This window comes from Lissotriton vulgaris, chromosome 1_1 (assembly GCF_964263255.1).
Source record: "Lissotriton vulgaris chromosome 1_1, aLisVul1.2, whole genome shotgun sequence".
In the NCBI taxonomy this organism is placed as follows: domain Eukaryota; kingdom Metazoa; phylum Chordata; class Amphibia; order Caudata; family Salamandridae; genus Lissotriton; species Lissotriton vulgaris.
This window is the reverse complement of record NC_141685.1, coordinates 1,175,527,806-1,175,554,947: the sequence shown is the minus strand read 5'-3', so window position 1 is coordinate 1,175,554,947 and position 27,142 is coordinate 1,175,527,806. Positions and strand designations below refer to the sequence as shown.

General features: G+C 43.4%; 1 protein-coding gene across 2 annotated transcripts in view; it reads left to right on the top strand.

The window, feature by feature from the left end:
- Nucleotides 1–27,142, top strand: part of FIRRM (FIGNL1 interacting regulator of recombination and mitosis) — a 3,285,109-nt gene that overhangs the window by 1,476,061 nt on the left and 1,781,906 nt on the right. For both annotated transcript variants that reach the window (XM_086964357.1, XM_086964349.1), the window contains one exon: nt 17,446–17,575. In XM_086964357.1, the coding sequence (XP_086820483.1) occupies nt 17,446–17,575 (130 nt within the window). The remainder of the gene's footprint in view (nt 1–17,445; nt 17,576–27,142) is intronic.

Here is a 27,142-nt window from a genome sequence, read left to right as displayed (position 1 = left end):
AAAAAAACACAATCAAAATGATTGTTTAAAAAAGCCCATACAACCTAAGAAATCTGAATTCAAAACTCCTTAAAATTAACTTACTTTCAATGACGTCGAAGGATGTCCTATGAACAGCGTCCACTCTGTTGTGCTATAAATATTTTCAGCCCGCCACTTTCTGAAAGAAAACCTCCATCGTTTTGAAAAATATGTTACATACAAGAAAAGACTTCTCACATTCTACCACATGTTTCCACTAGGCCAAATCATGTTGCAGCGATTCACAACTCTTGTAATTCTTCCAATCAAATCCCGTCATTTTCTATTTTCGCAACTTTCAAAAAGAAAACATTTAAGATTATTTTCACAATCCTGGACTACTAATATCTTACCCTTCTTTGTCACTCATGTTCTCCTTTTCCTATGACACTGATACTGCTTACTATGAAGCAGACTTACTTGCATCAGGTTTATATAGTTGGATTTTTAAATTGACATTATAATTAAAAGTTTTGGACCAATAATCTAGACAGCATTACAGACTTACATTCCCTCTACTTGATGAACCTTTTGCAATTCCTCACAGGAAATCCCGAGATTCTTTCTTTAAAATTTTGGTTTTAAAAACACCAGGTAAGAATTTTTAAGGTCAAACGCTTAAGGTTCGCAAACCGAGCCGCTTTCCGGGAAGCGGTCCTAAAAAAAGGTGGGAAAGTAATTTACAGAAAAACGACTAGAGACACTCTCACCAAATATAGATTAGCTCATACTACATAACAATCCCTTTCATTTTCACAAATTTGATTGAAATTTCATTTAGCCATTTAGCCTGTAGACCTCTCTAAGTACCGTGAGGTAAATTACTTCACAAAACACATCTGAAGTGTTGGAATTGACAACCAATGAAAATGTTACTTTCATTTTCAACTTTTATTACCTGACATTTGATTGGTTATATACCTGAATATATATAAAGGAAGAGAAGGAAACACAGCCATTTTGACTGCTACTTCGTGAAGTGCACAACAAAAAATCAACTGATAACTTCAACTTATATTTAAAAGGTAAGATATTATTTATAAAACTTAAGTATGTTCTGTACTGAAACCTAATTAGAAAAACATTTTCTGAGAATTATATTCTATCACTCTGTAATACTTATAGAAAAAAATAGACTACTCTGTTTTAGTTATGGCAGAGCCATTCCAAGAATTTGCAAGACCATAGGCTAAAAAGGAACGTGCGCGAAGCCCCCTCCAATTTACATAAGTGGCCCCTTGCAAGGAGACCATTCACAGGCACTGAGGGGGCCCCATTGTCCAGCATTTTGACGCCCCCACAGTTTTAACTTTAAATCCACACACATATCTCACACCTTCATAGGTGTGAGAATTGATTGTGGTCTAAAAGTTAAAACTGTGGGGGCGCAAAAATGCTGGACAATGGGCCCCCTCAGTGCCTGTGAATGGTCTCCTTGCAATTGAGGGAGCGTCTCCTTCTCCCTCCCCTATACCTCCTGACACCATCCATGGGAGGCCCAAGGAGGGGGCCCCCTGCAATAGACCTTAATTGCAGGTGACACCTTTCTTTGTGAAAAAAACACTATATAAATAACCAAACTGCCAATCTGTACTGAAACCCAACAATGCCCTTTCTGTACTGATATATTTTTTAAAAATTCATTTTCAGAATTGAAAATGGAAAAACAACATGAAAACTGAAACAGAAGAAAAAATTGAGACACAAGATGACATGGATTTCTACGACGACACAATAAATAATGAACTTGTGCAACGCGTAGATGCAGTAGATTTTCTACTAAAAAATGAAGAAAAAAATGATCACGATTTTTTAGCTTTTCTTTTACATTTTGAAAAACAAAATGAAAAATAAATTTTAATTTCTTAATTCAAAAATTGTTTGACACATTATTTATTTTTATATGTTTATTGAATGTTAAAAGTTTAATGAATTATGACACACAATCAAAATAAAAAAAAAATACTTTTAAAATAAAGAAAACAAAAAAAAAAACAACAAAAACAACAAACAATTAACATACAGTATTAGAAAAGTCTATCATTCTTTTATCCTTATAGTACGCTGCCCAGAACGCTTTCCGGTTCGCGAACCTGGCGCTCACCACGCAAAAAAAAAAAAAAAAATTTTTTTTGACCCTCCTGGGCCCTTTTAAAACCTCCACATAAAACCTAGGGGGTCAACGAGGATCTACTATGCCCCCTTATGGTAATTTCCCCCTTTGTTTTGGCCTCCTCTTGTCTCTCGATCCTACCGAGAGACAAGATGGCGGCCGCTCCGGACTGTTTAGAATGCTGACAGACACCGGAGACCCAATCAGCTTCGCTTCGCAAAGTTCCGATATGCGAAAAGTTCGCGAACCGGAGCGCTGCCCGGAGCGCTGTTACAGATATATATCTTGTTTTAAATGTTAATTTCTCAAAATCCACTGAACCACATATATTGAGACCTAGCAAAGGCAAATCGGGCTAACAGTCCCTACAATTTCCCCAAGTTTCGTGGAAATCCATTCAGCCGTTCAGGCTAAAAGTGAGGCCAACTGCCCTATGGAAATTAACATGGGAAAAAAGCGTTTTGGGACTCCCCTTTTATCTCAGCCCCCCCTTGCCGAAACCCCCCCAAATTTCCAGGAGCTGCTCAGAAACAAAATGTGCCATTTTCCAGAAAATTTCAGCCAATTCCGTCCACAAACGCCAAAGTTATTAGACATAGAATTTTCAGAAATCCCATAGGGAAAAAATCCTAACTATATATACCTACTGGCGACCGCCAGTAGGTTATATATATATATATATATATATATATATATATATATATATATATATATATATATATATATATATATATATATATATATATATATTTTACCTACTGGCGGTCGCCCAATATACTAGGCATGTGGTGGTTGTGCTCAATAATTCACAGTACCATCAGCATGCCAGAATTTTCACATGCCCTGGCAATGATGTGACTTGTATTGGTTTACTTTTCTCTATGTATAGGCATAGGAGAACCCACAGAGGTAACATACACCACACACATGACACTAGCATGATGTTGTTTTTCTCACTTTTGTAAGGTCCTGAAGAATCGCGGGTGATTAACCCATTGCGAGAAACATGTCGACCACGTTCACTTCTAGTCTCCTCTAGGGTCACTCGACCTAACCTGTTGACACCTAGCGAGCTAGCCCCACCTTTTAATTGCAGCCAGGGGACCCCCAGAATAAAGTGAATTCCGGTACCCCTTGCTACATTTTAATAACCCTACCACAACAATACACCATCCTGCCCACACACCCCCACCTCACCATAAGGCTGTTGGATAAAAAGATCTCCGCCAAAGAGCCCCTCTTTGAGGTGAGCCTGTCGGGGGTTGCACCGCCTCCCCGACGAGGAGCAACCGCCTATGATGAAGCATGACACCCTTCTGGGTGTGTGAGGCAACTACATCCAACATAATGGATGCCCCAGGGTGTCATTCTAACACCCTTGGTCACGCCAGATAGACTTTAACTTTCCCCATCTCTCCACAGGAACAGTTCAGCAACCCCCTTTTGTATCCTTAGTATTAGATACGGACACAAGCTGCTACTGGACCTTCCACCACCCTGAGTGGTAAACAGTGTCCGTTGATCAAGTGATCAATTGTCCTTTCTCCCCTTTCTTGATATATACATTTTGTAGAGCAGCCCCTGAAAATTTGGGGGGGGGGGGGTCGTCAAGGGGGGGCCGAGAAAAAAGGGGGGTCCCAAAACGCGTTTTTCCCATTCATTTTTCCATAGGGTGGTTGGCCTCACTTTTAACTCGAACGGCTGAATGGATTTGCACGAAACTTGGCAAAATTGTAGGGACTGTTAGCCCGATGTGCCTTTGCTAGGTCTCAATATATGTGCTCCAGTGGATTTTGAGAAATTAACGTTCAAAAAAAGATATATATCTGTAACAGCGCTCCGGGTAGCGCTCCGGTTCGCGTACTTTTCGCGTAACGGAACTTTGCGATGCGAAGCTGATTGGCTCTCCGGTGTCTGTCAACATTCTAAACAGTCCGGAGCGGCCGCCATCTTGTCTCTCGGTAGGATCGAGAGACAAGAGGAGGCCAAAACAAAGGGGGAAATTACCATAAGGGGGCATGGTAGATCCTCGTTGACCCCCTAAGTTTTATGTGGAGGTTTTAAAAGGGCCCAGTGGGGAGCGCCCGGTTCGCGAACCGGAAAGCGTTCTGGGCAGCGTACTATAAGGAAAAAAGAATGATAGACTTTTCAAATACTGTATGTTAATTGTTTGTTGTTTTTGTTGATTATTTTTTAATTTCTTTATTTTTTAAGCATTTTTTTATTGTGATTGTGTTTCATAATTTATTAAACTTTCTAACATTTCACTGTCAGAAATTTCATAATTCTCATTGAATATACTTTGTAGTCTTTGTGGGTGTAAAATGTCCTCATTTTTAAGGAGGTCATCTACTGCTTGCACACATTGCAGTAGTTCTTGGTCCCTAGTTTATCCATAAATTCATTTTCATTTTGATAAATGATTTCTTGGCTGCTCTCTGGCAGGACAATTTTAAATTCAACTTTCTGTTTGCCTTCCATTGTGCCTGAAATTTGGATAAAAAAAATATATATTAGTAGAGATAGGGCACTGTTGGGATTAATTTTAGATAGGCAGTTTTTATCAGTGAATTTATCTTTTGGCAGTGTATAGTATCAGAGTGGAAGTAGGAATATAAAAAAGTGTATGTGATTTAACGTAAGTAAATTCATAATTATACAAGAGAAGCCTAACTCCATCCATAACTATAACAGAGAAGTCTATCTAAATCTATAACTACTACAGAGGGATAGTATATAACTATCAGAAAAAGTTTACCATATTAATTTATAGTGTACAATATACTTCAGTTTTAAAAATAACAACTTACCTTTACAAACAAGTTGAAGTGTTTAGTAATAATTCAATTGTAATGTACAACAAGAAGTAGCAGTCAAATTGGCTGTGTTTCCTTCTCTTCCTTTATATATATTCAGGTATATAACCAATCAAATGTCAGGTAATAAAAGTAGAAAATGAAAGTAACATTTTCATTGGTTGTCAATTCCAACACTTCAGATGTGTTTTGTGAAGTAATTTACCTCACGGTATTTAGAGAGGTCTACAGGCTTAATGGCTAAATGGAATTTCAATCAAATTTGTGAAAATGAAAGTGATTGTTATGTAGTATGAGCTAATCTATATTTGGTGAGAGTGTCTCCAGTCGTTTTTCTGTGAATTACTTTCCCACCTTTTTTATTGGACCGCTTCCCGGTATGCGTCCCGGTTCGCGAACCAGCAGCGTTACGGGAGTCCACCATTTTGTGTTTCGGTCGAATCAAGATACAAGATGGAGGGCAAATAATGTTCAGAATGGGTAGAAGGGGGCACGGTAGACTTATCTTGACCCCCTAGGTTTTCTGAGGGTGGCTGAGGAGGACCATATGTGCGGGAAAAAAACATTTTTTTTAGAAATTTTGCGCGGTTAGCTTCCGGTTCGCATACCGGGTAGCGCTCCGGGGAGCGTAGTTTGTTGAAAATTAGAGAAAAAAGTTAGAGAAAAATAATAATTGTGAGTGATCAGATGTAGGGTAGCTCTGAGAAGAGCTTTTGGGTTTATGGTACAGTTAGGTACTTATAAGTAGGTACCAATGCACAGTCTTAAATTCAAAATGAAAATTCTGTTGCCCTCATCTGAGAAGTGAACTCCATCTCCTCTGTAGATATCTTGCATGCAGTAACGCAAATTATTGTTGTACATGGAGCCCATTCCATGGTCTCTCATGTAAGCTGAAACAGATTTGTTTACATGCTTCCTCGACTTCTCAATTTGTGGACAAAATTGGTTGGACCACCTCCATTTCTGTCTTTGGCATATATTTGAATATACCAAGGCAGTTTGAGGAAAAAGTGCCATTAATTGCTCAAAGGTGTCCTTTAAAAGCATTTCCAGACCTACCCCAGTCAAAGTGCCCAAATCATTACCTCCACAGTGCACAATTAACAGGTCAGGTTTTGGCAAATGCATAAAGGTTTTCACCAATGGTATCAATTGGTGACATTTTAATCCTCTTTGGCCCAACCACTTCATTTCCACATCTTGTAAATTGAGGTTAGGTAAATTTCTGTTCTCAGCATACCTTTGAGCCCAGTAGATGTAACTATGTCCAACAATCCAGACATAAAACATGGTTAGAGAAGGTTGTGCTGCAGTCAGATGAAGTGTGGTAATGAAAGGGCAGTTGAAACAGTAGGCGTTTGTAAAGAAAAAAAACTGTGGATTTCCAGTGCTAATGATTCATTAGCAGTGATTGGTGCATTTCCATTTCTGAAAACAGAAAGTTAGGGTGCACGGATGTGTTCTTTTAAAGATGTAATTTGAATGGTCAAGGAAAAAACATTTAATGAAAGATTGCACTGGATACGCAGGTGCACTGAGAGTTCAGAGTTCAATTGAAACATTGTTGTGTGAACTTGCAAACATGAGAGGTCTTTCAGGAGGTGGTTGCTAAGCAAAATAGGCAGAGAGGGCAGAGGGGGGAAGGGTTTTGATTTGAAAAAAGTGAGGGAAGAGTTATGTGTAATGAATATCAGCATTTCTGTGCTTTCTATAGCTGCAGCCTCTGGAGTGCATCCTCTTTGTTCTGCTGAAGACAATTTGGTGTATTTCTGAGACTGTTTTCAAAACTCAAAAAGTATTTGCTAAGGTGAGAAAAGATTTATTTAATTTAGATAGAGAATAGTATGATTTAAGGAGAAAATGATGAAGAAAGCTGTGTTTTTAAAAATGTTGCTTTGTCTCAAGTGATATACAAATAGATTTTGTTTCTTTGAGAAATTGTAATTGCATATTCTGTGTAGAAATCTGGCATGCAGTAACGCAAACGATTCATTGTAAAGGGCTCAACAGGAGCAACAAAAAAAGAAGAATTTATTGTTTGGGGCGTTTCGGGCAAACATGATTATCAATAGCTTTGCTAATTAGAGTGATGCTACTTTCTCTGTAGCAAATGAACTGATTGTAGCGCACGCACACTTGTTTCACTTCCCCAAACTTCATTTGTATATTTGGGACCATCTCCCTCGCCTCTGGTCCCGTCACTTCCTGTACAACCGATCTTCTGGCCATCGAAGGGGGATTTTCTTGCTCGTCATGTAACTGGGCAGCACTATAGTTGTCATTTGAGATGTCATCAGTGATGACATCAGTGATGTCACTGAGCATGTCATGAATGATGTAATATGTGACATGATCAGCAGTGGATTGCAGGTGCGCGATATATAGTTAGTGCAACTAACTATATATGAAATTTCAATGGTTTTGTGTGAGTAAAATAAGGTTTTGTAAATGCTAATCCCTAACTATATATGTTCTATAACCCATGGTTTTTTTCAGTGAATATATATATATATATATATATATATATATATATATATATATATATATATATGTATATATATATATATATATATATATGCAAATTCCTTTCATAATAATGAGATTATATTTATGGATATTTGAGGATGCAGCCATGTAGTAGAAAATACGATGGCACAAATAATTAGAATAGGCTTTCCTCAAAACAGGCTTCCAATAAGAATTAAAAAAAAATTAATTTTGTTTGTCTTTATTCACTCTTTATCTTTAAAGTGGAAATCTTTTTTGCAGACTCAATGCTGCATTATGGGACCCGGAGTCACGATAGTTTCTGTAGCAGGAGCGGTTGCACGAAGAAACGCCAGTGACAGTCACCGCATTGATTTACGAAAGTATAGGTATTCCCCAACAAACAATGGGTTATGCCCCACACGATCACATATAGATGTGAAATGATCGGTGCCTAAAACAGAACTCAATTTCGGCATTTTTTTGTAACCTAGTGCTCTGTATCTATCAGATACAGACACTCAGGCTGTTTGGAGTTGAGATCTGATAATTGAAGTTTGTGTAACATTCCGATTCTGTAATATCTTGGAAACTAGTGTTCCGTATATATTAGATACTTAGGCAGTTTGGAGGTTAGATTTTATAATTAAAGTTTTGCACAGCATTAAAGTTTTTGTACGTGTACAAACTAAAAATAAAAAGAGAGAGGTGATTTCACAGCGAACATGTAAACTCGCAGGCCATTGGTGGCCGTTTAACCAATAGCGATCAACATTAGACTCGACCAATAAGCAGCTAGCTCGTATTTAAGCAGAGTTTCGTAACACTGTGGTTACTCCAGCTTTATATACGAGAACGACACTGTGACGCTGTACCAGGAGGAGCAGGGAGGCCGACCACTTTATACACGATAGGCGGTCTCCGCGAGAAAGTCCCGTTCTGTATTTAAAATAAACCTGCATGCGGACGCGGATTTCGCGCATACTTTAGGTCTATACTTAACCTGGAGGCCGACAATTTTAAACTCGGTAAGCATGCGCAGGAGACAGATAATATGTTCTTTGAGAATCTTCTCTTTAGAAAAGAACTGCCGCTTACTTGAGCAAGTCCTGTTTTGTATTTTGTATCCAAAATAAACCCAAATGCATAACATAGTGTCCCCTTCCTGTTTATATACCCACAAGCAACGAGGTGAGAGAATAGATTGCCACAACCGATATTTAGAGCAATTAGCGTGAAGGACTGGAACTTAGCAATTGACAGTGTAGCCTTTAAATAAATGCACGATTAGAGAGCTGAATATCACACTTTACATAGGTTTTGTCACCAATTTTAAAGTGATCGCCTAAATCCTAACAGCATGGCCAGATATCACGAAGATGAACGCGTTGAAACATCACTTTCAGTCAGCGCAATTATCATCTTCTAGTTCAGACTCGGACCATTCAGAAATAGAAAGGAAGTATGCAACTAAGTGCATTGGCGGTATAAACAGATTATCTGTTCCAACAGTAGGAGTAACAGCGACATCAATTCTCTCTACAGAGTGGGCCCCATATCGCATAAACACGGGAGGTCAACCCCCAAGATTTATAAGCCAATAGACGAAGTGGAGAAAGGTCTACGGCTACAGCGATTTTTCTGGTTTTCAACTGGTGAGTTTTTAGAGCCCTACAATGATCTACTTATACCCTAAACTTAGAGTATAGACATTTATTCGATTTTTTGATTACCCCTTCCAGAAACATGGTTGAGACCTATTAACCTTATATTGGTGGCTCTCCTGGACAGTGGACAAACTTTTCGAATTTTTAACGAAGGTAAAGCTTTAGTCCTAATAATCGAAGTACAATCAATGAAGGGTGTAAACCATTTACTGATTTATGCAAACAACATTTTTTCTGTTGACTGTCATATGAACACGTACCTACAATAATTAAAAAGTAGGACACCCGAAGATCCACCTATCCATATTGGGATCCCAAGGCATCAATAACTCCAAAACAAATGAAGCATAAGAAACTTTGTTTTTTTACGTTCGAGGTGTGTCATATCAAGTTAATGCCCATAATTTTATGACTGTGTAAATGTGACTTTATAGGCAGATTACCGGTTAGGAAACTTTGTGTGGCCGGAAATTCAGCTACAAGCCTAGACTGGTAGATGTAGGAAGAGACAAAAAGCGACCAGATGCAGTGTTGATTAGCCGTATTACTTGCTGTATACACTACAGAAATGAAGATTTTTTTTATGATAAAGAGGGTTGTCAAAATGCACAGTGATCGATGTATTAATGTGGGACTCTTACTTTTGCTGCATAACAAACTTTTTTGATTACCATTTTGCATTGTTTGGTAATTCTGTGTTTCTTAAATTTAGAATCTGTCCTGAAGAAGGTGCTTGTATTCCAAAAAACCAAAACGCTGCGTCAACATTTGTTCCTTGATTCTTGTCTTTTGTATATTTTTAAATTTTGTGTATTCATTATTAATTATTGCATTTTTGTGTATTCATGATTTTAATGTATTAAACAACTCGCAAAGGGTTCATGCAGCTGTATGAAATAAAAATATGTATATCCTTTTTTAAACAAACTCTTGGCAATAGCCTTTTTTGTCTCATTGTAAAAAGTCTGTTGGTATTGTTTAAACTCTCCTTGTTCTATCAACACTAGCATCGTTCGCCTCTCCCGTACTTAGGCTTATCAAATAAACGCTTTAATCCTTAATATTTCGTTCTAAATAGAACTGTGATCAGACTATATAGGTAGTCTTTTTCTTGTTCCCTGGGACATTTTGTGTAATTCTTCGCCAGAGAGATTTGGTCATCGTTTCCAGGAGATCTCCTGGTAACGATAACCCTCCAAGTAGTGCTGCAAATGACACAAGGGCGTCACATGATAACACACGTATACAGGACAATCAGCGAGGACTTGCCACAAAATCCACTTGCACTACAAAAAAAATGGGATGAAGCGATGGGTGGACAATTCACTGAGAGAGAATGGGAGAAGATACACAAAGGGGTAAAACTGGGCTGCTTCAATGCATGGTTCAAACTCATCCAATATAATTACATCCATCAGGCTTACCTCACACCGAAGACCCTCAGCAAAGCTTATCCGGAGTGGTCCGGTGACTGCTGATCCTGAGATGCAAACTAAGATTTTACATATGACATATGATAGCCACACTTTGTTTAGAAAGCACGTTGATAACGCCTTACAGGCAGTCGAGGCTGACACCGCTAGATCTTTGAGCACCTTGCAGTTGTGTAAAACACCTTTATAGAACTGCCTGTGGAAGAGGTACTTATTCATATTTTTAGAACTGGGGATCTCTATTTGGCTGAGGTAGGTATCTTAATCCAAATAGATACCCTTGCTTCTAACATTGGTGGTCAGCGGTTTGGGATTTGAACGTGTATTTGTAAATTCACTCAGTGATTGGTGTTCATCACTAGTTTAGCGCAGACCATGACGTTACCACATATTGTGTTTTGGTTTTTGGTTCTATTTTTAAGCGACCTTTAAGCCACAAATCATGTCTCAAAGGAGTTAAGTAGCCAGTGAGGTTGCAGAATTGGAGTTTGACATTGAGGCATTGCTTACCTACAAAGTTTATCAATTAGGCAATTCTGCAGAGCTTTGGCATGTCCCATGAAATGTAGCGTCAAAAAGGATGAACTGCATACGGTCTTGAGGGCCTGGTGGGAAGCCAAAAAGGCACAGGGGATAAGGGATGTTGAGGTGGATGAGGATGAACCAGGAAATGGATTTGGTCCACAGGATTTGCCTGTGGATGGACCAGCCTAAGAGGTTGGTGGTAAGTTCAAAGTTCAAAAAGTACTTTATTCGGTTAAAAGGCAATAACCATAAAAGCAACAACATGAAATTACAGTTTACACAGGGATAGTTAAAAGAAAGCAATTATAATTCATCAAGACCAATTGTTTTCCGTAATTTCTTCAGGGAGGAGTTTTCTCAGAGTAGCAGGAGGAAACCAAAGGGTCAGAGAGCATCAGTTGGAGGTTTAAAACCTAAAGCTCAAGCAGAAGAGAAGAAGTTGCTCATTGAAAGTGAAAAGCGAGCAGAGGAAAGCAGGAACGCTCTCGGCTTGGAAGAGAAGAAGATTTTCTTAGCTCATGAGTTAAGCATTAGGGAACTGGACATGAATGTTAAACAGCAGAGTCCATTTCAAATGGAGGCAGCACACAACCAGTGCCAGTGGGTAAGGTGTACATTCCCAAAGACTTAGTGCAAGATTAACAAAGGGGTGATGATATTTATGCGTGGTTCACGCCATATGAGATTGCACTGAGGATGAATGAGGTGCCTAAGAATCATTGGGGGGCGGGGCTATGAAAACACTTTGAGGCTTCTGGGAGGGTTGTTTTACCCACTTTAAAGAGGGCAGGAACCCTGACCTACGCCAATAGGAAGGAGGCTTTATGCCTCTGGTATGGGCTCACTCCAGAACAGTAGCAGCAGAAATTCAGGAACTTCAAGAAACTGGAATTCAGTACTTGGGTGGAGTGTATGAATGCATACACACGTGCACTGGATGGTTGGATGAAGGCCAGCAAGGTAACTGCTTTTAAGGGCTTATGCAATATAATTAGTTGGGAGCACTTGAGTAGTCTGTGTGTTTCAGAGCTGCACCAGCATCTTTTGGACAGTAAGCTGACACGATCCTGGTAAGCTTGTTGAAGAAGCGGACCGCTGGACCAGCATCAGGGTCCACAAGGGGATTGGCGGTACCACTACCAAAAGTGTACATGGTCCCCCGCAGAAGGTGGGGGAGGACAAGGGTAACCACAAGGGGTTCTCTAGAGGGCCCCAAAGTAGTTCCCAGGTGAAAGGGTCTCAGTCCCCTAAGTCTAGGAGGCCCTGGTCCCCTAAGGGCAAGCGGGACCACATTGGTCCTCCTACCTGTTATTTCTATATAGAAGTGGGTCACATTTCCCCTAAATGCCCCAAGAAACCACCTGCATCAACTGGTGCTCCAACACCGGGTTTAGTGAGTGTAGCACTGGGGGAGGAATTGAGTCCTTGGAATGGGGAGGAGCAAGCAGTTATGACACTGGTCTCATTAGGAGATCGAGAGCTGGTCCAGGAAGCATTGCTGCCTGAGAATACTAAGAAGTACAGGCAGTGGGTAACCATCAATGGAAGAAGGTGGAGGACCTCAGAGACTCAGGAGCCAGTTTGATTTGTCAGGTGTCAGTGGGTGTATGAGGAGCAGGTAATTCCCAATGTACTTCATCCTGTAGTTGCAGCAGACAACTCAGTGTTCCCATGCAAGGTGGCGCATGTTCCCTTTGAATGGAGGGTGGTCTCAGGTTTCTTGAAGGTCGTTATAAGTCCGTTCATGCCTATAGACTGTCTTCTGGGGAATGACCTGAAGAGTTCCCCCTGGAAGGAGGTGGAGCGCCAGGCGCATTTGGAGATGTTGGGTCTGCCAGAGTGGGCTTGTGTGACCACTCGGTCTATGGCATCCAGCAAAGGTATTCAAGAGGACCTGAAGCAGTTGCCCATGTGCATGAAACAGTCGCCCAGGTGCCTGCCTTCAAGAGAAGAGGCAGGGGCGCAGGAAACAGCCCCCAAACTTCCCATGGTCCAGGAGGAGGCAAACCTTGAGGAGGATGCCCTGAAGCCTACCGGGGAGCAAGTAGCTGAACTGGGGGACCTACTCAAGCTGACCGAATGGCAGCAGGAGGGTGGGCCCTCCTGGGAGAAATTATGTGAGGAGCAGAAAAAGTGCCCTTCTCTTGTAGGTTTGCGGCAACAGGCAGCAAACCAGGCAGCAGGTCATCCGTCCGGGTCACACTTGATTTACTGGGAGACCGTTCTCCTATATTAAAGTGAGCCTAAGGTTGCTGAGCCTGGGTCAGCCCGTGCGCTGGTGGTACCCCAGCGCTTCAGAGTCTTCCTACTGGGGTTGGCTCATGATGTACCCTCAGCAGGACATTTGGGGCAGAACAAGACCTTTGAAAGGCTTGTCTCCCACTTCTACTGGCCTCAAATTTGCAAGAGTTCTGATACTCATTACAGGACCTGGCAGACTTGTCAGGCAAGTGGTAAGAGTGGGAGGAAGCGCAAGGCTCCTCTCCAAACTTTCCCTGTAGTCAGCACCCCCTTTGAAAGGGTGGGCATTGACAACGTGGGGCCTCTGGATCCCCAGACCGCCATGGGCAATAGGTTCATCCTGGTCTTGGTGGACCATGCCACCCGGTACCCGGAAGCCATCCCTCTCCAGACGGTGACAGCCCCGTGGTGGGTAGGGCATTGATAGGGATTTTCTCCCGCGTGCGGTTCCCCAGAGAGGTGGTGTCCGACTGGGGTACTAATTTCATATCTAGGTTTATGAAATCTATGTGGAAGGAGTGCAGTGTAACCTATAAGTTCACCGCACTGTACCACCCCCAGGGTAACGGTCTGGTTGAGAGATTTAACCGAACCCTGAAGGGCATGATTATGAGTTTGAGGAACCCATGAGGCGTAAGTGGGACATCCTCTTACTATGCCTGTTGTTTATTTACAGAGAGGTGCCACAGAAGTCCCTAGGGTTCAGCCCGCTTGAGCTCCTGTATGGGCACCCTGTAGGAGGACCCTTGAGTTTGGTGAAGGAGGGCTGGTAGAAGGCTCCTAGTAACCCCCCCCCCCCCCCCCCCACTAAGATGCATATAGCTACATGCTGGCCTTCAGGAACCAAACTAGGCGTTTCAGGCAACTCGCCTAGGCAAATCTGGAAGCCAGCCAGGAACTAATGAAACGGTGATACGACCAGAATGCCACTCTGGTTGAGTTTCAACTTGGGCAAAAAGTGTGGCTGATGGTGCCCGTGGAGCCTTGTGCGCTCCAGGACAAGTGGACTGGGCCTTATGAGGTGGTGGAGCGGAGGAGCGAAGCGACCTACTTGGTTGACGTACGGTCTCCTAGGAACTCTTTGAGGGTCTTCAATGTGAACCACCTCAAACCACACTTTGAGTGGTCTAATGTGACCATGCTCTTGGCTACAGATGAGGGGGCGGAAGAGGAGAGTGAACCTCTTCCTGACCTCCTGTCAGCCAAGGAGAAGGATGGGTCAGTGGATGGGGTGAACCTCACACCTGCCCTGACTCCGGAACAGCAGAGGGATTGTCGCCAGGTATTGGGTCAGTTCGCCTCCCTGTTTTCCCTGACCCCAGGAGTCACCCATTGGTTCGTCCATGATGTGGAAACTGTAGACAATCTGCCTGTAAAACAGAAATTTTACAGAGTAGCTGATAAGGTCAGGGCCAGCATCTAGGAGGAGGTTTCAAAGATGCTGGCACTAGGGATGATTAAGCCATCCAGCAGCCCCTGGGCTAGCCCAGTGGTCCTTGTACCAAAAGCTGCTGTACCAGGTGCCACCCCAGAACTCCGGTTCTGTGTGGATTACTATGGGCTCAATGTGGTCAACAAGACTGACACTCACCCCATCCCCAGAGGTGATGAGCTCGTGGATCAGCTGGGAGCTGCCCGGTACCTCAGTACATTTGACTTGAAATCTGGGTTCAGGACGGGGGGGGGTGGTGATGTGTATGTTGATAAAATCCTGTGCAGAATCCAACCTGATGGTTTCCCATCTAAATTCATAGGTGCAACATCACCACCCCCCCGTCCTGAAGAAGACCCGCCAGAGACCCACAATTAAGGCGTCAACAGGGTCGAAACGTTGACGAAAAACGTTTGAGGACCAGCCCACAGAATCCAACACTACAGCCAATTAATATGGCATGCTGGATTCAATAACCATAAAGTTATAGACTGGCCCCCATGATTTCCAAAGAATTCCTTCCTCTCCCATATCCTTCACTTATGTGTATATAATTCACGTATCACTATGTCACTTAGTCACAATGTTTTCATGATATGTCACTTTTTCACCTAAATGAATGCGCCGTAGTGTGTGATTAATTCTTATGCATAACTGGAGGGTCTAAATGAAAACTCAGTGAAAATCAAGTCCTGAATGAAAAACAACTCAATGATTAAAACGTTTACTTGACCCTCTTTCTGTTTGGATTTGCACTTTATAAATTGTTTTAACAGTCATAAGAAGTAATATAATTATGTCTGAATACAGGTTGAAACATGTGTACATACTCTGAAGCAATCAGGTTCAAATCCGACAGAACCATTGTTGATATTAACATTGTATTGCCCAGGTTCTGAGGGATACTGGGTCACCCCATAAGAAGTTTATCAAGCTCGTATCTCAGCCCGTACTTGCCGAGGAGTGGCAGTACCGGAGTGTGGAGCTCCACTTTGTTTTCCACCATACCCGTGTTGGTGGCATATATTGGCAGAAGTTGACCGTGAGTCAGTAAAGAGTGGCATAGAGACCGTCCAGAGCACTGTGATCGTTGCCAGAGTACATTATTGTTGCATTACGCATCACATTATTTTTGCATTACGAACTGCCTGATTGTTGCCTCACACATTGCATTATTTTTGCATAACAAACTGCCTGATTGTTGCATTATGCATTGCATTATTTCTGCATTACGAACTGCCTGATTGTTGCATTACGCATTGCATTATTTTTGCATTACGAACTGCCTGATTGTTGCATGATGCATTGCATTATTTTTGCATAACGAACTGCCTGATTTTTGCATTACGAGTTGCATTGTTTTAACATTGCGAACTGCCTGATTGTTGCATAACGAACTGCATTATTTTTACATTGCAAAGTGCCTGATTCTTGCATTACGAACTGCATAGCATTGCATTAGGACTGCATTGGATCATTGAGAATTGCTCATTAATACTGCAAGAACCTACAAGGGTTTGCTGGCCTAATAACCAGCAAGGTGAAATATTACAAATATGCATATTTTGCATTTTTATCGTGTGGTCTCATTGTATATCTTTTTATATAAACATGGAATTTTTTTATGAAGCTCGTGTGGAGTCCATTTGTGGTGTCGTCATTGGGTTGCTGAGAGCGTTGTTGCAAATACTTTGCACATTTCCTTGAAGATAAGCCTGGCTGCTTGTGCCAACCTACCAATGGGATGAGCAGGGGCTATCTGAGAAGGTGTCCTTCCTTTCCCTGAGTTAGAAGCAAGGGTCTCTTTCTGGACTAAGGTACCTACCTCAGCCAACTAGAGACCCCCAGTTCTAACACATATCGAGGAGGATGTCAGAGGTATCCGTCAAATCGACCTTTTCAGCAGCCCTTTCGGACTACCTACAGGCAGCACTAACAATATCAGACACCGCCAGTGGCAGCTTACTCCAAGCACCCACCAAGAAGGAAGCAGGGAGCACCAGCAAGAGATATGCCATAGACCCCGATGCAGGATTGCTGTTTTTGTTAAATCCCAAACCTGTATCACACACGGGCCCCGGACCCCAGTCCCCACGCAAGACTTTGGGACATAGAAAGTATGCACTCTCTTGATTATTTGGATAGAATAAACTGTGCAGATTTTGCAATTTTGCATAAAATTACGAAGCAGAATACACACATAACGAGCCCTGATGAGGTCTGTTGTTCCACTTACTGTATAAAGACAACACATTTTGGCAAGTGGAAAGTCAAAGCATAAGGGTGAAATTGGATATTTGAATAAAGAACCGTTGGTACCACGACCTTGACGTCAAAACTGTTGGAGTGCTCGGAGAACTTAAGTAATTTAGTTTGGATTTCCCTCCAGTTGAGGAAGATCAGGTGGCTCCTCCTCTTTCAGAGCACCTAATGATATATGGACACTCATTGTACGGATTGATGTCTTTACCCCTCATGTAATAAGTTGTGTGCACCCACATTCCCAGCCACCATTCTTTCTTATTTCATTCATTGCATAGATGTCAGCCAATGCATTTTAGTATGTACATACCAGATATCATATGTATATATTAGTTACTTATCAAACTTCTCAATTGAAAGATTACTAATGTCATTAAGAGGTTGTTGATGGCAGTGTGTCCATATTTTATCTTCTGTTCCTTCATGCAGTCTTTGTTTTGTGCAGATCTTCCTTCAGACCTTTTTCTTTCACAATGCTTACTTCTAATTCACATAATGGACAAACTTCCATCGCAGTCTGAAGATGTGCAAACTTTGTGGTGTACAGGAAGCAATTTCACAGATAAAAGTTCTGAGTGAGTAACCTGTGCTTTTCTATATCACACTGTAAAATAAGTTTTTCCCAGGCACTTTAAGGACATCATCGACTTACCTATTCATTAGGTTTTTTAAAGTTTTTTTTTAATAACCGTGTATCTGATGAATCCTTTAGTGGTTATCGCTCTTGCAATCCACTAATTTATATTAACTTTCTTTTCTGCATGTTTTTTCTCTATATGCTTGCCTCTATTTTATGTTTACTAACAAATGAGAGGGCTATGTTTGCTGCTGGTTTATGGGCCTGGGTTTTAAAAATGAATGACAATTATAGTGGGATATTTCGGAGCCAGTTTCCCTTATCTCTTTTTATATCTTAAAACAAGTAGTGGCAGATAACGCCCTAGTCACCGAATGAAATATCTGTAAATGTGTTGTGTTTAATTCCTTCTGAAGAATCTCAGTTCAGGTAACGGGTAGTCATGTGTTGTTTTAATCCTTATATGTTGCGTTCTCCAGTATTGGATCTTTCATAGATTCACATGCTTGAATCCTCCCTGTCGGGGTAGGAGTACCACCGTACATTGTAAAGCATTTGGCAAAAACATTTAATTCAATAGCTTATCTACATTATTTACTGCCGCCAATCAGACAATAGCACCCTTTAAAACACTCCCAGCAGAGGCATCTACCGCACGTCGTGTGAAAGGGAGTCTCCCTCTGCTCAGTTCTACAGCTTGTATCCAGATTAGGTTTGAAGTACCGGGTTTGTAAGAACCCGGCGGTGCCAGGGGACAACACCCGGAGACTTCGAGTCCTTCCTGTTTCAGACCACAGAAACACAGAGTCTTCTTGGTGAAGTCAAAGATCGTATTTATTGGCTGCAGCCAGTAACAGGTATCCTAGAAGTACAACAGCATGTAAGTTCCCAGGAGACTGCTCAAAGTTACAAAGCCAGTCTTCTTCTTTTATACGAAATAATAAGCTTCAGGCAAACATTCCTTATTTTACAGTTGACCATACACATATTTTTACTACAAAGAAAAAGCAGAGTCATGATGACAAGCACATATTTCAGTTCATCCAGCCCGTAATTGATTACCCGGCAAGGCCCAGTATTTTCATCAGATATCGCCGGACCCCCAATAAAATCGGTCACCTCCTCCTCGTAAAGCAGGTCATAAAGCAAAAGACAGAGACAGGTGCGTGTAAGATTAGGCATGGTTTGTGTGCGATGAAAGTTTTATGATATGTTGTGCCTTGATACTCATCTCGGTCGGCCACTGAGAAAGGAACAGGGGGGCAGGTTTGGCTTCGGGCAGTGGAGTCAGCTTGCCCAGGTCACAGAGGAGTCGGCAAAGGTGTACGTGTCCTTCGGACTCGTATTTGGCTCAGTCACTTGGCTATGTGAGGGCAATCACAAAATGGATGCCGTTCACAAAATGGAACCCGAGGGTTCAGAACGGAGATGCTGGTTTCAGGATGATTTCGTCACCCGATCGTGACGAAAAATGCTTGTGGATAGTATTCAAACCATTACCGGTCTGTTGGTACCAAAATCGTCATGATACGACGATGTTTATAACACGGGTCCAGAATTCTCAGTACCACAGACCCTCCTTTTGCCCTTACATAGGCAATTAACTTATCCTCATGCTAATCTGAGTCCAGGTCTATATTCATAAAGTCATTGAGATGTTGCTGTAGCATCATCCTATTACTTAGTTCGTTTCTTGATATAGGTTTCCTTATGCACGATGTAACACAGAGGCTACATATTGCAGGAGCACACTGTACACATAGACAGAGCAGGAAAAGAATGGCTAAGATCATCCCAATGACTATCAGAATCTTCCATCCCCAGGCGGATATCAGTTCCCAGAACCACCCCATCAGTGACCAGTCTCCTTTATCCAAGTGAATAGAGTCAGAGATCTTGTGCAGTTTGGAGATGGCCTGGTATACTGTCGGGGCGTTATCTGGGATGAAAATGCAGCAACTTGATTGGATCACTGTACATACCCCACCTCGGTCTGCAAGTATGACGTCTAATGCGACCCTGTTCTGAAGAGTCATAAGGCGATCCGACTGGAGCTCAGCAGTCAAGTTACTAAGGGCACCGGCAGTCTCAGTTATGGTAGAATCGACCACCCTTGTCAACTGGCGAATGTTCCTGCTGTTCACCATAGGCCCCCAAAACGGCAGAAAACCTCTTACGAAGTCTCCAAATTCTTGTCCGGCTGTGTCATCTTTACTCATGACACCTCTAACTATCCTTGTCTTATGGTAATCTGCTGCGGCCGTGTAGGTGGGAGGCAACAGGAACGAGATAAAACATGTGCCCGAGAAGTCAGGGGGCAACCATGTATAGGCTCTATCATGGCAGATGAAGTAGGTACCCTTAGCTGCTCGGAATGAAGGGGAAGTCTGTAAAGACATACGTTTCTGTGCAGACACTCTTCCCTAACTGAGCTCCGGAGTTCTTGCCATTTCCCTGCAGACATAGGTGACCCTGATGGGGTACAATCCATATTGGGGAGGATCTCTTCGCTCGCTTGTTTTCACTCAAGGTAACTCTATACTCTGTTACGTTCCATCTACTGTAAGCCTGCAACTCATCTCGGGGAATCGTTCTATACGAGTCAATATCTCTGCTCATATTTGTTACTCTCATCACTAACTCCTTGTTGCTCGAGTTACTTCTCGTGGAACGTGGGGGATATAGTTCGATGGCAAATAGGAACATCGTCTGAAACGCCCACAAAGAACCATAGTAGCTGAATGGCAAAACAAAATATGGGATACCTTTATCTGTCGTATGTGGCATAAGACCACACACCCAACAATTAGTTGTGTTCATTACTAACTGGTGCTAGTGTAAAAGCTGAACTAATGAATTATTAACAAACTCCAATCTTCTAGCAGACTCGTGTTCAGGCAAAGGGTGAAAAGAATGCGAGGAAACAGGCAAAGGAGGTGTGGGCTGTGTAGTGGGTGCAAATGTCACTTGAAAAGTGAATAAAACATAGCCTATTAAAAACGTCATTACACTAAGCAACATGAAAATGCATATTATCAAAAATCGTGTTCTTGTCATCACTGTACACATTCTGTTTCTTAAAGTTCATGGATTTGGCAGGTCTCTCCGTCTTGAAAAACTCCATCCTCTCTAAGTTGCTGCCCGCGGCGGTAGGGTGTTCTATGCTGAAGGATGCTTCTGTCAGTCCAGGGCAACTCCCTTAGACCGACCAGAACCGTTGACCTAACGTCTTCGGCTGCACCCCAAAGACTTGGGCAACCGTGACCCTAGCACCAGAACCCGGATGTCCATATTCCTAGTTCTCGGCCTTAAATTATAACGGTGCTTTCCGGGTACTGTCTGGTCCCGGAACAAAAGTTCAGGTTCTGTAGTGTCCAATTGCATTGACGGTGGCACAGATCCTTGCAGAATGTCGTCACTCTTGCGTACAGTGTTTGTTCCTTTTACCTGTGCATCACTAAAGAGCAGGAAGCGAGGCAAGGTTTCAGTCTCAGAATCAGCAATCCCTTCCTGGACCCACCGGTCATGAGGCAGAGGTAGGGGCGGACTACTATACAATCATCCGGAAGTACGAGTCCGCACCGGCAAACTGATGTCTGACTCCATCAGAGTCCGACGCGGCACCAGGCAGGGCTGCTCACTGTCTCCACTGCTGTTTTCACTAGCGATAGAACCCCTAGCCGAGACGTTACGTGCCAGGGGCACACATTGGGGCATTCCACTGGCGGACGGAGTCCACATAGTGTCGCTATATGCGGACAACTTACTTTTGTATGTCAAAGACCTCACCTGCATACCGCCAGAACTGTCAGAAATCTTCGTCCTTTGGGTCCATGTCAGGCCTTAGGGTCAACTGGGCCAAGTCAGGGGCGTATGCATTTGATCCGGACACCCCAGACACAGAGATAGTGATCCAAGGCGAACAGCTACCATGGCACCGCACCACGTTCAAATACCTAGGCATATACGTCTACAGAACACCCCCGGACATCCTAGATGGTAACCTCACACGCGCCATAACGTCCATAAGATCCCAGATCTCCTTCTGGAAGACACTCCCACTCAATGTACCGAGCAGAGTGACGTTGACAAAAATGATCGTCTTGCCCAGACTTCTATACTATTTTGCCAACATTCCAACATATGTCCGGGTCCGCACCTTCAAAGAGTTGGAAACCATGGTCAGAGATCTGATATGGAATACTGGCAGACCCAGGGTAGCCCTGAGGAAACTCTACACCCCAGTCAGCGACGGGGACCTTGCAGTGCCGAATCTAGAGCTCTATTATTTGGCGGCGCAATTGCAGTGGGTGACGGCCTGGCTAGCGGGCAGAAACCTGGAAGACATAGCTACGGCCACTGGTATGCTGTCACACGCCCAGATCCACACCCTCTCCCACCCCCTGGCACCTGCGGGGAGAGCAACTCAGCTACATACAGCCATAGCTGTCACATGCTACACCAGGAGCCTGAAAATTACTAAACACACTAAACCATATGCCCCCGCTTAACCACTCCTGGGCACACCCACAACCTCGTCTGTTGTCACAGAAGCAGCACTAGAACACTGGACACGCACATGGGTAGACACCATGGCGGACCTCTATGCCGATGGAGGACTGATACCTTTTGTGACGCTGGCCGAAGACACTGGTCTCCCGGCGGGGCAATTTCTACAGCATGCCTCCATAGTCATGGCAATCACGCAAAGGTGGGGAACCATAGCAGAGGAACCACCCACGCATCAACTGATACAACACCTGCATGTCATGGGGAACGGTACACATGTGGTACACTGGCTGACCCAAGCACTGCTGTCGCACACGCAACATACCCTACAGCCACTATGAGACAAATGGGCGCCTGACAGGGGGAAGGTTTGGACAGAAGGGGAGTGGACAATGATATTAACGGGCCCAAAGAACATCCCACGAAATGCGCGGTTTAAGCTGATCCAGTTCTACATACTGCACCGTGCATATCTATCGCCAGATAAAATCAACTTATACTTCCCGGGTGCCACGGCTGGCTGCCCACGGTGTGCACTGGAGGGCGCAGACCTATTACATATGCTGTGGCAATGCCCACACCTCCAGACATATTGGCAGACACTACTACCGACACTGGAACGCTGCACCGATATGAAAATACCAAACACATGGGAAGCGTGCATACTGGGCATATACAAAAGAACCAAGCACAATAAGGTCCCCTCTCGTTTCTGGGATTTAGGCCTCATTACAGCCAATCGACTGATCACGAAACACTGGAAACGGCCCACCCCCCCTGATGACACATTGGCGTGCCTCCCTAGACAACTGGGCGAAAGCAGAAAGCATCACCCTACACAATGAGGAAACTGCGGGACTGCGGAAATTCCCAATCGCGACATTATGGGACGAAATGCTGGGCTCTTTACATAAAGATAACCAAGTAGGGCCTACCACAACAGCGACCACAGACCGCGACCTTGACACCCCCGATAGGGACTTGAATATCCAACCTCAGGACGACACTGCAACACCCGCTGACGATGCCCCATCGTGACCGACGTGGGACTGCCCCGCCTGACATCCCAAGCGTGCACCACACCCACTGCCCCAGGCCTTCGGCCCTCCCTGACACCGAGAGATAGCTCGCAGACACCACCCCATGGCATCCATGACCCTGTAATGTAACGGCAGTTCCCAGACTTGGATCACACACACCACATCCATACGTTCGATGACCACACCCCCATCTTCAGTCCCCTTTTCGGTTTAGTTCCTGTTCCATGTTATTCATTTTTATTTCTTGATATCGTTTTGCTTAAGGCGCTGAAACGACAGGAACACTTATATAACATTATAGTTGAACTGTATGCAACACTGTACCATTGTAAATTGTGATACGTCCCGCGACTGACAGACATCCTCGAGATGTGACCGAATGCAAGATGTAACAATTAAGTTGCCTTTTATTCTGTGTATTCAATAAATTATATATTTAAAAGAAGAAAAAAAAATGAGGCAGAGGTAGGGGGACCCTTTTGCAATGGGTCCCGTGGATTCAGTGTTTCTTTCCTTGCACTCGAACAGCTGATCTTGTGGAGAGAAGTACTAGGTGGGGACCGGTCCAGCGGGGCTCATCATTCATTGTCCGCTGGAAATTCTTTACGAGCGCGTAGGTTCCAGGATCGATAGGGTGTCCTGGAGCTTCGGTAGCTTGAGGTAGAGTATCATGTACCTGTTGGTGTAAAACACGCAATTTAGCCGTCAATTCGTACAAATAATCAAGCAGTACAGGGTTTACCTCGCTAAACTTTGTCGGCCTTGGCACACCCCATATGTTGGCCGGACGGCCGAACACTATCTCATGTGGACTAAGTCCCATTCGCGAGTGCACAGTCATTCTTGTTGAGAGGAGTGCCAAGGGCAGAGCGTCAGGCCATTTAAGACCAGTGCTCGCTTGGATTTTGGCCAATTTCAGTTTTAGGGTGCCTTTATAGCATTCTACTAATCCAGCTGATTGGGGGTGATTTGCAGCGTGGAACTTTTGCTGAATGTCTAGCCCTTCACATACTTTCTTCATCACTCGACCCACAAATTCACTCCCATTATCACTCCACACCATTCTTGGCATTCCGAATCTGGGGAAGAATTCCTTGACAAGGGCTTTAGCTGTAGACATGGCAGTATTGTCTTTCAGGGGATATGCTTCTATCTTTCAGGGGATATCCTTCTATCTATCTTGAAAAGGCACAAACAACAACGAGTACGTATTTCAGATTGTTGCACCTCTCCATGTGGATGAAATCTAGCTGCAAAACCTCGAACGGATACGTTGGAGGCGCAAAATGACCAGCTGGAGTTGGGGTTCCCCTACCGGGATTGTATTTCAGACACACCATACAGTTCTTGACTATATTCTCTGCATACGTAGGGATTCTAGTGTTCTGCCATACTGGAGCTAGTAACTTGCAAATCTTTCACACTGATGTGAGCCATACCATGCGCCATTGTAACCACTGCAGGCACATACGCATCGGGTAACAACCATCGCTGGTGTTCTGACAATTCGACCCAACAACCATTCGCATCCAATTTCCCCTTAATTTGTCTCCATTCATTCAACTCTTTCTCTGTAGCTTCAGCTTGAATGGATTTCACACTTTCAATCGTATCTTCACACATTCCTCTATCCGGAACTCATCTCGCCGGACCCGCAACATACATTCGACTCATCACATTCCTTGCAGTTTCTTTCGCGACTTCATCCGCAAACGCATTTCCGCTGCCGACATCATCTGTGATCTTTTTGTGTGCACTGCATTTCACAATCGCAACTTGTAACGGCAAGGTCAGTGACTCAAGAAGCTCATTCACCAACTGACCATGCTGGATCTTAGCACCATGCGAAGTCAAAAACCCACGTTAACGCCACAAACGTCCAAAACTATGAGCCACACCAAATGCATACTGACTGTCAGTGTACACATTCACTTGTTTTCCTTTCGCCAGCACGCATGCTCTCGTAAGTGCAATCAACTCTGCAGCTTGCGCTGAGTTATGTGGGATGCGTGCAGTTTCAACAATAGTATGCAAAGTCGTAACAGCATATGCCGCAGTCGTATCACCATTTGGCAACTTGAAACACAAACCATCAACCCACAAAGTACCATCACATTCTGGAAGAGGAGTGTCCCTAAGGTCTACTCTCCCTTTCGTTTCTTCTTCTGTCCTAAAGAAACAGTTGTGCTGCTTTTCAGCATTCTCTGTCTCAGCTGGAATCGGCAACATCGTGGCTGGGTTTAATGCACTGCATCTTTTAATGTGGACATGACTCGCTAACAAGGTTAACTCATAACCTGACAATCGAGCACTAGTTAAGTGCTGTGTCTTGGTTCTATTTAACAAAGTAACCACTGCGTGTGGAACCATTACGATCAACACATTATTCATCACTAAACCAGCAGACTGTCGGATAGAAACAGCTGCTGCCGCTGTGGCTCTTAAACAACTCGGCAATGCCCGAGCTACCGGATCCAAAGTCAACGAAAAGTACGCGCATGGACGCTGCTTGTCCCCAAAAGACTGTGTCAGAACTGACAATGCACAACCTTCTTTTTCGTGGACGTACAATGTAAAGGGCTTACTGTAGTCGGGGGTACCCAACACAGGAGCCGAACACAATGCATCGCGCAATTCGGAAAAACTTTTCTGACACTCTTCAGACCACGGAATGGGATTCGGTGTATCTTTACAAGTTAATGCCACCAAAGGTTTGGCCAACAAAGAAAAATTTGGTATCCATTGTCTACAATATGATGTAATGCCCAAGAAAGCACGCACTTCTCTCTGTGTTCTTGGCACACTCAATTTCGCAATTGCCTGAATTCTTTCTGGGGTCAGTTTCCTTCCCTCCTTCGATAAGAGGTGACCTAAGTAGGTCACTTCTTGTCGACAATATTGCAACTTGGAAAGAGACACCTTGTGATGCAAGTCAGACAAATGACGCAACAACGACAACGTGGCTTCCTTACAAATCTTCTCAGTATCTGTAGTGATTAGCAAATCGTCGACGTACTGAATAAGGGTAGCGCCATCAGGTAAAACGATCGTATCAAGCTGTGTTTTTAAAGCCTGACTATATATGGATGGGCTTTCACAGTAGCCCCGAGGAGCGCGTTTGAAGCGGAAACTTCGGCCTCCTAAACTGAAGCCGAAAATATCCCTGCTCTCCTCGGCGATCGGGATGCTGAAGAAAGCGTTCTTCAGGTCAATCACTGAGAACCAAGTCGCTGAAGCTGGAATCATTGTTAATAGGGCAGTAATATCAGGGACAACTGGAAACTGTGGCACAACGATCTTATTCACCTCTCTGAGATCAATCACAAACCTAAAAACAGGTGGCTGGGAAGGATCAGTGCGCTTCAAAACAGGCAAGACAGGGCTATTGCAAACATTGCCTCTAGTTTCTTCAATTAAATCTTTTTTAATCAAATCATAGATGATCGCTAACAACGCCTTTTCACCTTCGCTAGAGATCTTGTATTGGGGAATGCGCGGCATTCTAACATTGGCTTTCAATGTCACAACATATGGCTGAATTTCCAAAAGGCTTACATCTTTAGGGCCAGTGGCCCAAAGGGTATCCGGAAGAGAGGATAATTCGGCTGGCATTTTATCTTTTGACAAATACATCGGAGAGATCACTTTCTTACCCAATGTGAGCTGTACTCCCAAAGGAGAACAATACAGTGTTGCATACAATCTCTTCAACAAATCCAATCCTAGCAAGTTCTCACCACAACCTGTCGTAAGAATAAGGGGTGCTTCGAATTCACAAGGTCCAACAGAAAGAGACATAGGACTAGAAATCGGGTTCCTAACCAGGGCGCCAGAAAAACCTACTGAAGCATTCATTTCGTCAGACAAAGGTGCGCCAGGGAGTTTTGAGTGCATAATAGAACTCTTTGTAGCACCAGTATCCAACAGAAAAGGCTCTGATACGCCTGATGTAATCACCTCGACATAAGGTCCATTCTGATCTACTGGAACTGAAACAACTCCCTCTTTGTCCATGG